Source organism: Pecten maximus, chromosome 10 (genome assembly GCF_902652985.1).
Source record: "Pecten maximus chromosome 10, xPecMax1.1, whole genome shotgun sequence".
Taxonomy (NCBI): domain Eukaryota; kingdom Metazoa; phylum Mollusca; class Bivalvia; order Pectinida; family Pectinidae; genus Pecten; species Pecten maximus.
Genome location: NC_047024.1, coordinates 21,261,011 through 21,274,876, shown reverse-complemented (window position 1 = coordinate 21,274,876; position 13,866 = coordinate 21,261,011). Strand labels below are relative to the sequence as shown.

The following is a 13,866-nucleotide window of genomic DNA, read 5'->3' as shown; positions in this document are numbered from 1 at the left end:
ATACTAACGTATATACAAGGTACAGTGTATATATAAAAGGGTTTGCCAGAAATGAAGACCAAAGCTATAATTTAGAAATTCATTTAGAACAGAGATTTCTGAGATTTTTTTACGTTTAAGTTTTATCTATTTAAAAAAAAAAAAATATTTTAGAAGATTTCAAATATTCATTCGTTCAAAATAGAACTCACCAAGATTTTCCTTTCAGTATATATAAAGTTCTGAATTTCCTAAACTGTAAAAGAACGGATCACCTTGTACAAACGTCATATCCGTGATATTTTCCCATATTCAATTTCTATAAGTAATCAATGATTACATATTCTTAATTAACAAATGATGTACATATTTTCTTATCGCTCACAACCTTCAAGATATCAAAAAATATATAATTCTTCCTTAAAATTTTTATGATACACATGTACATATTTTGTTGTCTATATCAATCGGGAACCGTCGGCAGTTTCCGTAAACAAGAAAATTTTCCGACGGTTCCCGATTGGTGTCTATATACATGTATCAAATTTCCACTTTCGATTGAATTGATACTTCAATATTGCTCAAATCCACAAGGAGAAAATATTTTCCTGTTATCAATCATAACCACTGTTATGTAATGCGTTTTAATACATTTGACCTGTGAATATAATGCGCTTGTATTTCTGTGGATTTTTTCCCTGGCTTGGCACTTCTCCCCATTAATAATCCAATTATTTATCATAATTATGCTGTTTGATAGTAGTCAATATCATAAAAGTGGTTATACTTTTCCTAAAGTTGAGTAAATATTTACAAAATTTCAAGTGACCCCTTTTACTATGTCACTTTTCATAAAACCCTCAAATTCACACCCATACAGAAGGATATCATAAATTCAATATTTTCTCCCGACCATATCATGTCAATAGAACGGTAGAGTTGTCTCCCCTGTTTCAAAACTGCCTCAGTAGGCCTATGCGAATTAAGAAGACGCTAAACCCTACAGCGAGGGAAGAAAGATAATTAATTATAATGGTGTATTTTCTCTCTCATTTGTATGTTGACATTTTATTGTTCATCTTGAGTACTTTGCCGGTTTTTTTGTTGTTTTTTAAAATGTCGCTTTGGAGAGTTTTGTCTTTTCAATATGTCGCTTTGGTATTATAAACGGTGCCCTCCATTATTATAAGATCTCCAGCACACAACTGTAAGAAGACCCAAACCATATAAAACACAGGAAGAAAGAGAAAAATATAATGGTATATTCTCCCTCTCATTTGTATGTTGATATTTTGTTGTTCATCTTGAGTACTTTGTCTGTTGTTTTTTTTTTTAAATCGCTTTGGAGAATTCTTTTCTTTTCGATGTGTCGCTTTGATATTATAAACGGTGCCCTCCATTATTATAAGATTTCCAGCACACAGCTGTATGTTTCGAATTATCAATTTAAATTGAGAAAAAAATTAGTGAAGCTTTTAGCGCTAATATATCAACAAATCAATGCATTATTTTGTATTATGCATTTTCTCGGAATAATGATCAGTGGCAATTCCGCTATGAGATGGCGCAATGGAAATGGTTAAAGACTGAAATGTAACGAAATATAAAATGTAAAATATAAATGTAAAATATAAAATGAAAAATATAAAATGAAAAATATATAATACAAAATAATAAAATATATAAAGTATATATAAGATATAAAATAACAAAAAAAATGTAATATATATGTATATAATATAAAATAAGATATAAAATTAAAGATATGAATATAAAATTTAAATAAAAAAAGTTATGAATATCACATACAAACTGTTTCACAACTATAAAAATGAAACATTTTGAACAGTTGGATGTGAGATTTGAAGAAAAAAAGTTCCATTCATTATTACTTATGATCGATAACAATACTGTGTAGGAATTGGCGGGCTGGATTGATCAAACTACTGTTAAACAACGAGTATTATTGCTGTAACAAAATCTACAGATATTATACTGGTGTTGTGTATTCCGGGATACATTATTTGCTTTGAAAATAAAAAATGGCCGCTACCTCTAGTTAGTCATCGACAATGAAATTTAATTACCATCAATTACACACATGGGGACAGTAGGGGAGCTCTGAAGGAGAACAGAAAATTATCAAATATCCTTGGGCCCCTCTCAATTGATCCATGATATCTGATCTAATGAAAATCAATGCTGAATATAAGAGTTAACAATATTTTATTTATTGTATTCTGATTAACAATCAGGTCTATCGGAGTCCCCGCGAAATAGGACAGTTTACAAAAACAAAGTAAAATACATCTAATATTCATGTACGAAAATATTGTGCAATACCACAGAGTCGAATTACTAATTTAGTCCGTGGGAGTACCTAGCAAAGCTCATCCGTGAAAACAATTGATTACGAAATTTATCTATTTTGATTCTTACTTCAAATGGCTTTAATCTCATCTCCATTTATCGAAGTTCAACATTGAACCATCGAGGAATACGGTTATAAAAACAGACTACTATCAATCAATTAAGAAAACCTTGGTTAAAAAGTGGCACCTGTTTTGCTGCGGTCCAAGGGAGATAATCGCATTAAACCTTGTCATGTGTTGTGACGTCAGAGTATAAAGTGCAAAGTATTTTACCGGACTGAACGTACATGTGAGAGGACTGTGTGTATTCGATGGATTTACAATAAAAACAAAAGACTAAGACAAAACCTATGGATGTATTGGCCGACGAGCAGATTTTACATGCTGAGTTAGGTAAGTTTAACTTTTAATCTGAAGTATGTCAAGCGAGTTGTCAAAAGTTGTTTTCGGCTTATATGCGAGCGTGACGGCTATATCATAGCATGGCCCACTTGTCAACTCGTCGTGTTTATTTTGGATGAAGATAACACTTTATTTTCGTAGTAAATTCTATCATTGATTTATCGTTACTTAAAGAGAATAACACGACATTATCATAACGAATCGTTTACACACATATTAATGGTGTGTACAATGTTTTTCATAAGTGATTATAATTAAATTGATTAGCAGACTAACAGCGGGATATGGGTGACCTTATTTAATTAGGCCTGTAGTATGTATATAATGGGGGCGATATGTGATCCCAATGTCGGGCAGTTTAGGCGACTTACTCATTCATATACACACAGCCTTTCCTTCAGTCAATAATTAAAATAATATGCTACGTTTCTGTATAAAATGTCACAGGTCAACTTGGTACGCTTGTATTGGAAGTTTTTTTTCTTTAATTTTCTGACAGTATCCTGTTTCGTGAAAAACATTTCCATAAAAAAAATTAAATCCTACAAAATGCATTTTAAGTAAGATGTGATTCATTATCCATAGTAAACATAAGGTAAATAAAATTAAAATTTAAGTTTTAAAAAAAAATAACCATTTAATTTGTCTTAAGAAATATTACTTAAAATATTCAGTATATATAGCTATATGTAATGTAGGATGTATAACAATGAAACAATGTATTAATTTTGTTTACATTGTTACTAAATTTTCTTTTTTTTTCCTGAGGGAGAAACTACATGTACCAGCTGATTTTTTTTTTTATGTTACAGAAACATAAATGTATGTATAGTAATCTGTTGTTAATATTAAATATCTAATAGGCATACTAAGCATATATCTAAATAAAGTATATAATAAGCATAATAAGCATATCTGTGTAATGAATTAATTAATTAATTAATTTGAACAAAAAATAAGATATATTGATATTGGTGTACTTTCAAAATATAAGGAAACTAAACTCAGACTAGTTCTAATATTTTTTTTTTTTTTTTTTTTTTTTTTTACACTTTTTTGATATAAGTTATTTTTATATGACTGGTAAATATGGGATTATTACATTATAGGAGAAAAATATTTAAAGGTATTCCATTCTTTGCATTATTAATTGATGTAAATAAAAACTAAAATAATAAAATTTTTAAAAAATCAGGGAAAAGGTTGTTTTAAATTTCTCTATTGTCATAATTCTGTTATTTTCAATTCATGCATTTTGTATTAACCACAATTAAAAAAGATCTAGGTAAGTCATTTTCTGAATGAAGAACAAAAACAAATATTTATGAAATATGAAGAAGTCATAAATTTAAAACATCCTGTTCACTTTATTATGATGATTAAGCCAAATTGTATACTGTTGTTGATCTTATTCTTGATAGTTATTATCTTCTCGGCTATCAGCGTGATAACACCCTCTACATAAATTGTGTTACATACACACATACACACCCTCACATGCACGTGTAATGATGCCTATATCAGCACTGCTGTGATTGGCTGAAAATTCCATTTGTTTTAATAACTCATTTCAATATCACCAAAAACCAACATGGTAAGAGGCAGAAAGGGGAAATACTGCCAATTTATATTTGATATCATTCTGACAAAATTATGTTCACATGAATGAATGTGGATGTTTACAACCCCCACCTGGAAATAATTGATAGGGGATCCGGATAATCTTGTGAAATTGTAAAATCGTCCAGTTTTACATTTATTCATAAATTAATTTGTAGGTCTTTCTGAGTTCCATTTCTTTATTTTTAAGAATTTATTGAATACAGTGCTAACACAGATTCTTCTTAAAATTTCCAAAGTTTAAAAAAATCAATTAGAAAATGTTTTTATCATTTATATGCATCCTTCCAATAGTCCCAGGGGGCAAACACTTTGACTATTAGATGGGTAATGGGCATATAATTATTACAGAGCTCTAAAACTGCATGGATGGATTTATTCATAGCCTTTTCACAATTTGATTTTATTTGAATTATTCATTAAGAATGAGTAGGAAATGGTCCTGAAAAACTACAAATTTATTCAAATGTGACTGTTGTCCTAATTAAGTAAGGATTTGTTGAGTAATCTCATGGAGGCTTTGACAATTTTTTTAACATATATACATTACACAGGTTCTGGTAACGAATTGATGTAGAAAACATATAGCAGATCTCATACCTACAATTCAGTGTTTATACAGGTGTCCATATTACACAGGGAAGCATATGTATAGATATATACAGGTGTCCATATTATACAGAGAAGCATATGTATAGATATATACAGGTGTCCATATTATACAGAGAAGCATATGTATAGATATATATAGGTGTCCATATTATACAGGGAAGCATATGTATAGATATATACAGGTGTCCATATTATACAGGGAAGCATATGTATATATTTATACAGGTGTCCATATTATACAGGGAAGCATATGTATATATTTATACAGGTGTCCATATTATACAGGGAAGTATATGTATAGATTTATACAGGTGTCCATATTATACAGGGAAGTATATTTATAGATATATACAGGTGTCCATATTATACAGGGACTCATATGTATAGATATATACAGGTGTCCATATTATACATGTGTCCATATTATACAGGGAAGCATATGTATAGATATATACAGGTGTCCATATTATACAGGGAATCATATGTATATATATATATACAATTGTCCATATTATACAGGTGTCCATATTATACAGGGAAGCATATGTATAGATATATACAGGTGTCCATAGTATACAGGGAGGTATATGTATAGATATATACAGGTGTCCATATTATACAGGGAATCATATGTGTATATATATATACAGGTGTCCATATTATACAGGGAATCATATGTATAGAAGGTGTCCATATTATACAGGGACTCATATTTATAGATATATACAAGTGTCCATATTATACAGGGAAGTATATGTATAGATATATACAGGTGTCCATATTATACAGGGAAGTATATGTATAGATATATACAGGTGTCCATATTATACAGGGAATCATATGTATAGAAGGTGTCCATATTATACAGGGACTCATATTTATAGATATATACAAGTGTCCATATTATACAGGGAAGTATATGTATAGATATATACAGGTGTCCGTATTATACAGGGAAGTATATGTATAGATATATACAGGTGTCCATATTATACAGGGAAGTATATGTATATATTTATACAGGTGTCCATATTATACAGGGAAGTATTTAGATTTATACAGGTGTCCATATTATACAGGGAATCATATGTATAGATATATACAGGTGTCCATATTATACAGGGAAGTATATGTATAGATATAAGTTTATAGTATATAGGTCTATTTATACAAGTGTCCATATTATACAGGGAAGCTTACTGATAGATATATACAGGTGTCCATATTATACAAGGAAGCTTATTGATAGATATAAGATATAATATTCTATAGGTTTATTTATACAGGTGTCCATATTATACAGGGAAGCTTGTCTAGGTATAAGTACATCATCAATAGGTATGTTATACAGGTGTTCATCATACATGGAAGCTTATAAATATATAGGTATATATTATACAGGTTGTCTGATTATTGAGTGAATCTGTCAATTCTGTATTAATTCTGGATTATACAGGTTGTCCGATTATCAAGTGAATCTGTCAATTCTGTATTAATTCTGGATTATACAGGTTGTCCGATTATTGAGTGAATCTGTCAATTCTGTATTAATTCTGGATTATACAGGTTGTCCGATTATCGAGTGAATCTGTCAATTCTGTATTAATTCTGGATTATACAGGTTGTCCGATTATCGAGTGAATCTGTAAATTCTGTATTAATTCTGGATTATACAGGTTGTCCGATTATCGAGTGAATCTGTCAATTCTGTATTAATTCTGGATTATACAGGTTGTCCGATTATCAAGTGAATCTGTCAATTCTGTATTAATTCTAGATTATACAGGTTGTCCGATTATTGAGTGAATCTGTCAATTCTGTATTAATTCTGGATTATACAGGTTGTGCGATTATCAAGTGAATCTGTCAATTCTGTATTAATTCTGGATTATACAGGTAGTCCGATTATCAAGTGAATCTGTCAATTCTGTATTAATTCTAGATTATACAGGTTGTCCGATTATCAAGTGAATCTGTCAATTCTGTATTGATTCTGGATTATACAGGTTGTCCGATTATCAAGTGAATCTGTCAATTCTGTATTAATTCTGGATTATACAGGTTGTCCGATTATTGAGTGAATCTGTCAATTCTGTATTAATTCTAGATTATACAGGTTGTCCGATTATCAAGTGAATCTGTCAATTCTGTATTAATTCTGGATTATACAGGTTGTCCGATTATCAAGTGAATCTGTCAATTCTGTATTAATTCTGGATTATACAGGTTGTCCGATTATCAAGTGAATCTGTCAATTCTGTATTAATTCTGGATTATACAGGTAGTCCGATTATCAAGTGAATCTGTCAATTCTGTATTAATTCTAGATTATACAGGTTGTCCGATTATCAAGTGAATCTGTCAATTCTGTATTAATTCTGGATTATACAGGTTGTCCGATTATCGAGTGAATCTGTCAATTCTGTATTAATTCTGGATTATACAGGTTGTCCGATTATCGAGTGAATCTGTCAATTCTGTATTAATTCTGGATTATGCAGGTTGTCCGATTATCGAGTGAATCTGTCAATTCTGTATTAATTCTAGATTATACAGGTTGTCCGATTATCGAGTGAATCTGTCAATTCTGTATTAATTCTGGATTATACAGGTTGTCCGATTATCAAGTGAATCTGTCAATTCTGTATTAATTCTGGATTATACAGGTTGTCCGATTATCAAGTGAATCTGTCAATTCTGTATTAATTCTGGATTATACAGGTAGTCCGATTATCAAGTGAATCTGTCAATTCTGTATTAATTCTGGATTATACAGGTAGTCCGATTATCAAGTGAATCTGTCAATTCTGTATTAATTCTGGATTATACAGGTTGTCTGATTATCAAGTGAATCTGTCAATTCTGTATTAATTCTGGATTATACAGGTAGTCCGATTATCAAGTGAATCTGTCAATTCTGTATTAATTCTGGATTATACAGGTTGTCTGATTATCAAGTGAATCTGTCAATTCTGTATTAATTCTGGATTATACAGGTTGTCCGATTATCGAGTGAATCTGTCAATTCTGTATTAATTCTGGATTATACAGGTTGTCCGATTATCGAGTGAATCTGTCAATTCTGTATTAATTCTGGATTATACAGGTTGTCCGATTATCAAGTGAATCTGTCAATTCTGTATTAATTCTGGATTATACAGGTTGTCCGATTATCAAGTGAATCTGTCAATTCTGTATTAATTCTGGATTATACAGGTAGTCCGATTATCAAGTGAATCTGTCAATTCTGTATTAATTCTAGATTATACAGGTTGTCCGATTATCAAGTGAATCTGTCAATTCTGTATTAATTCTGGATTATACAGGTTGTCCGATTATCAAGTGAATCTGTCAATTCTGTATTAATTCTAGATTATACAGGTTGTCCGATTATCAAGTGAATCTGTCAATTCTGTATTAATTCTGGATTATACAGGTAGTCCGATTATCAAGTGAATCTGTCAATTCTGTATTAATTCTGGATTATACAGGTTGTCTGATTATCAAGTGAATCTGTCAATTCTGTATTAATTCTGGATTATACAGGTTGTCCGATTATCAAGTGAATCTGTCAATTCTGTATTAATTCTGGATTATACAGGTTGTCCGATTATCAAGTGAATCTGTCAATTCTGTATTAATTCTGGATTATACAGGTTGTCCGATTATCAAGTGAATCTGTCAATTCTGTATTAATTCTGGATTATACAGGTTGTCCGATTATCAAGTGAATCTGTCAATTCTGTATTAATTCTTGATTGTACAAGTTCTCAGAATTTTCAAGTGTACATGTTGTCTTAGTGTCAACTGATCATCACAATTAAGTGTGGTCCGATTATCAAGTGAATCTTGTTATTCTGGAATATACAGGTTGTCTTATTATCAAGGTAACCTGATTACGATAGGAGAGTCTGGATTATACAGTTTTCAGATTATACAGGACTTAAGTAATTTATACAAGCAACAAAATTGAGGAGGTTAATAAACTGTTGATCTAAACAGTTTTAATTACTATTAATATTTAGTAATTGAAAGTATTTCAATTAAAAAAATCAACAGGTTTTTGCTAATCTTGAACCGCTAACTTTTTACACAAGTATAATTTATGGTAATGATATCTCATGTGAATTGTAAAGGGGAAATATTGCTAAAAAGAATATTTTTTCTGAAAGTTGATGCTTGAGATGTTGTAGCTGGTAACAGGGTCATTCAGAACTTTAAGATCATATTTGAGATGTCTGGAGGATGTTTTTGATAAATCGTCAGATACATCTGTAACCTTGTGTTACTCAACAGCTAGGATGCACTTGGGAGGAAAAGGGACTCATCACTTCCGACTAAAAGTACTACATATTCAAATTGATATTGTTACTCATGTTGTATGATGGTGTATTATGACAGTGTATAAGAAAGGAGCCACAGGATCGTGGAGTTTTATAATATATGTGCTATTACATTGTCATCATAATTACCGTCCTAGAAAATATTTCATGGGGTGAAAAAAACACTTAGCAGGATATATAGAGAAATATAAGCTGTATTTTGGCGAGGGTAAAGAAAGCCAAAAGTGGCGAGCCTTGGCGAACCACTTTTGTCTTTCTGTCCCGAGCCAAAAATACAGCTTATATTTTAAGACACTGACCATATGTATTTTATTTATCCTGCAAGTCATCAAAAATAATTATTTTGAAGTGAAACGATATCAATAATAATCCAAATATGTTCGCCCTTTTAAACGTTGTTTCACTTGGAAGTATGCTAATCGAATTAATGAACATGCTAAGATTCCAAAATACAGCTGTTTTCTGTCACGGCCGTATACAGCAAAATATGTACTGTAGGTGTATTCCGACAATGCGGTGGCATTTGCAGGATAAAGGACTATCTAAACAGGATCACTCGATGTCATAAAATGTGAATATCATCGTCTGAACTGTTTATTGTAATGCAATTCAATCAATTTGTCAGGGAATTCCGATTGTATCAAATATTACCGATATCAAATGTAAAAATGAGGGGGTATGGTATTAGACCGAAGTAGTAAAACTTAAAAAATAAGTACATGTATATATGGACACAATAGATTGTCCCTCAAAGTTTTCTTTGATACAAACTCGTGCTGCGTCCACAACATCATCATTTGTTGGGTGGACTGGTGGCGTCATGGTAACGCACTCGCTTTCAATTAGGTGAGCAGGGTTTGGTTCTCTGATTGGACGTAGTTGTGGTCTGGCAGCTCATTGGTAACTCATCATTCGTCTTTCTGGGGTTCAATTCCTTGATCGGGTTTAAAGATATGTCGTTGTTGTAATATAAGTTTATACTAGTGATGGGAATCTGTTTCGCTTTTAGAATTGATAATGGGAAACTCGAAATTGATCAATTAATGCTTGAAATCGATTTTCTAAATTTAGCACAGAATTGCCCTTTTGTAGAAAACTTGTGTTCATCTCAAGTACATTTATAACATGTCTTAGCCTTTGTTGTCAAAATTTTTAGTACTGAACATAAATAAAGAATTTAATGATTGTAAATATATTTCATTCTCCTTAATCGCTTGTAAACGTCTAATGACATAAACTGCTTTTTGGTTTGGTAATTAACATTATGAAAATATGCCTAGCCAAACATTTTCCGAATACTTCCAAAAATCTGATTAATTGCCTTTTTCAAAATGGTCATTGATGATTATTTATTTTTTTTACTGATTTTTGAATATTTTCGATCATTGGCCCAACACTTGTTTATACATCATTATAGAAAACTGTTGTTATGAAGCATCTAATCCCAATATCGGCATGCGCATAGCAAAATAGTTTAGGTGGTGGCTGCTTGTACTGTACAGATGTCAGTAGCTTAAATATTGTTGCCTAACAATACAATTCTTAATTTATCTAATGTAAATCTTATGACAAGAAAATTGAGGGTTTATGAGACACACCTATATTTTTACTTGTCGTTGAAAGAGTTATACATTTGGTTGGATTGTACGGGCCATTTGGGCCTCTGAAGATGAAGATTAATTTGACACACTTGTTTAATAAAAAAAACTTGGTGTTTGAAAGTGACTGGTACCAATATTTTAATTCGTTTGTTATTTATTGAAATGACTATGGAAATTAAATCATAAGTCAAATATCAAGGTCATAAGTCAAAGGTTAAAGGTGATTATATCATGGTCATATTTGTTGCTATATTTAGTGATTATAAAGTGAACTAGATGTAGATAGGTTCAGATTAGATACATAAATTTCAGTAAATTATGATAATGGCGATGACAAAATTCCTGTAGGAGACATCAGCTGTTCGAGAAGAAAATGAAACATCAATCATTTTTCTAGACTGTCTGGTGTCAAGCCCTTAATTCTTAGTTTTATTCAGCTTTTATTGTAAGCATTACTACAAGACAGGTTTAAAAAAAAAATAAATAAATAAATATTTTTGTGGTTGTTCAAATGATAAAGAAGAGGATTAAAAATGCATGTGTTTTCATTGAGGACATGAAATATTAACTTTTTGTGTCATGAAACTTTTACTAAACAGTATTAGATACACAAGCGATTTAATTGTAGTGGTTGACTGAAGAGATGGATGTAATTTATATGGTGTTTTACCTTTATATGTACTTACAAGACATGTCATATACCTTTAAGAAAATGTACATTAGCTATTTTCTTGAATTTCTACACTGTTGACATCTATATATAGATATAACATTCTTAATTATTGATTAAAAGCTCTCCATCCTTTAACTGTAGAATGCTTGTCATTCCTTTTTTAAGGCAGACTCAAATTTAAGTCTTTAAACGATTTGAAAGATTTAGAATGGGCAAATTTTCTGTTACAAAAATGCAAACAAAACATCGAACTTACTAGTGACACTTGAGCTTGTTGTGGTTCTTTCCTGTTTTTTATGTATGGTTTTGTTTTTGTGGTTAATATCTTATCTGATCCATAAAAGTAATGTCCCTACAGGTAGGGCGTAAGAATTGTACCTGCTGCCCCTACTGCATGATCGTAAGAGATGACTAAACCCGAGATCTTAGATGATCTCTTCTACTCTTGCTATCGACTTCATTCTCCCTAATGTCTCCCTTGGTATTGCCTTACTTTTGGCCCCTGTGAGGAACTGGCTTTGGGTTCTGTCCCTTAGCTGAGACATACCAGAGTCTATAAAATGGTAGTTGCTACTCCAGCATTGTGGGAATAGGACAACTGGTTCACCTGAGGCGCGTTCAGGGTGGCGAGCGATCACTTCTTCAGGGTGGCGAGCGCTCGCTTCTGAAGAGACATGTACGCGCTTGCGAGTGCATGGTATCAACCCACCGAACTGTTCACCAGAAAAACCAAGATGGTGTCCAATATATTGAACATGGAGAAACTGACATTAAAAAACAATTACGTTATCAGCTCATCATATGTGTTTTTTGTTACGGACTTAATCAGTGGCCGCTGTGATTCCGTAAGAAGGATTTATTGTTAAAAATAACGACATTCATGCACTATAAGTTATTTTTTTCACTAGAACGTGTTTAAAGTCAGCATCAGAACAGTGCTACCTCACGTTAGAACAACACTACTTCACTATGAAGAGCACTACCTCACTATCATGAAGTCGGCATCAGAACAGCGCTTAATCACAAGGAGACAGACACCAACATACCATGCCAAAGCCTCCTAAAACACACATTCACCACACACATGCATTTCGCATACAGGGGAGGCTATCCTTAAATGCCCTGAGTTGTTGATAGAACATTAAACAATAATGAAAAAATCATTGTCATTGGAGATATGTACAAACAGACTTAGGAAATATTGACAAAAATACTCTACTTTCACAAGTGTCATTGTTATCCCTGAAAACTTTAGGACGAGGTCGAGAAGGGGGAGTCTACATGACACTTTGGTGAAACATTTACTGGCTGTTTCGATTCCTACCGCGACTTGTAGGTGGGGTTTTCAGCATCTCAGGGTTGATCCCTGGTCCTAATACAGCCGTGTTATCATGTTTATTGTTATGACGTCACTCGTCGAATCAGGGTAGCTTGACGCAGTCAGGGCGAGGGGGTGTTCTTATGAATTCGGTCACGTACTTTCTGTCTAAACTCTCCTAATAAATGTGGGTAGCTTATCCCTCACCTCCATGCTGGTGTTATCACGTCTTGCACAGGGATCTTTTTCGTGCAAGGTGGACTGTTCTCACACGGGACATCCCATCCGAAGAACTAAATGTTAGAGGTTATTGGTTAGAATTCAGCCAGTGCATCAATTTGTATTTCCTAGGTAAGATGCTAGCTGCTTCCTACCAACTCTGCTATAAGGGGAATTTCTTTTTAGCTCTGTCTGTAGAATGTTACTAAGTTGGGGATCCTGGGTTTGATTCTAGCAGGAGGCGTGACAATATATATTCTGTAGTGTCCAAGTACGTAGGATTCATACTCGTTTGTAGAGTAATGATAGGATACTGCCAACTATGCACATTTACTAACGATTTCAAGGTAATTAGGCCAATGTCTGACGAGAGAAGGCATTTGTCATAAATCAGGCATGGCCCAGATTTATTGCACGCTGTGAATACTTGGGAATGACAAATAAATTGGATAAAGATGTGTATTTGAGATTATAACTAGAGACTGTTTAACTACTTGTCTGTACCCTTTTAGACGTTTCAATTGAGGGCGATGAATTGTGTTTTTACCTGAACTTGCATGCTGTCTTTTGCAATTGTTTGGTTTGAGCGATTAATTGGTCTATAGAGCTTGCATGCGGACCCCCATAATGCCGTCAGTCAGGGGCGAGTAATTATACATGTACCAATTGTCCCCGAGGGCACCCACTGTGTTAACGGCAAGGTCTGAGTGTTCCGTATAACTTACCT

At 32.5% G+C, this 13,866-nt stretch overlaps 1 protein-coding gene across 1 annotated transcript in view; it reads left to right on the top strand.

Annotated features, from left to right (window-relative positions):
• Positions 1–2,618: 2,618 nt before the first annotated feature.
• The window catches only part of LOC117336830 (myelin regulatory factor-like), a 112,819-nt gene continuing 101,571 nt past the window's right edge, over positions 2,619–13,866 (top strand). Inside the window, exon 1 of the mRNA XM_033897488.1 lies at positions 2,619–2,744. Coding sequence (XP_033753379.1) covers positions 2,702–2,744 — 43 coding nt within the window. The 5' untranslated portion in view covers positions 2,619–2,701. The remainder of the gene's footprint in view (positions 2,745–13,866) is intronic.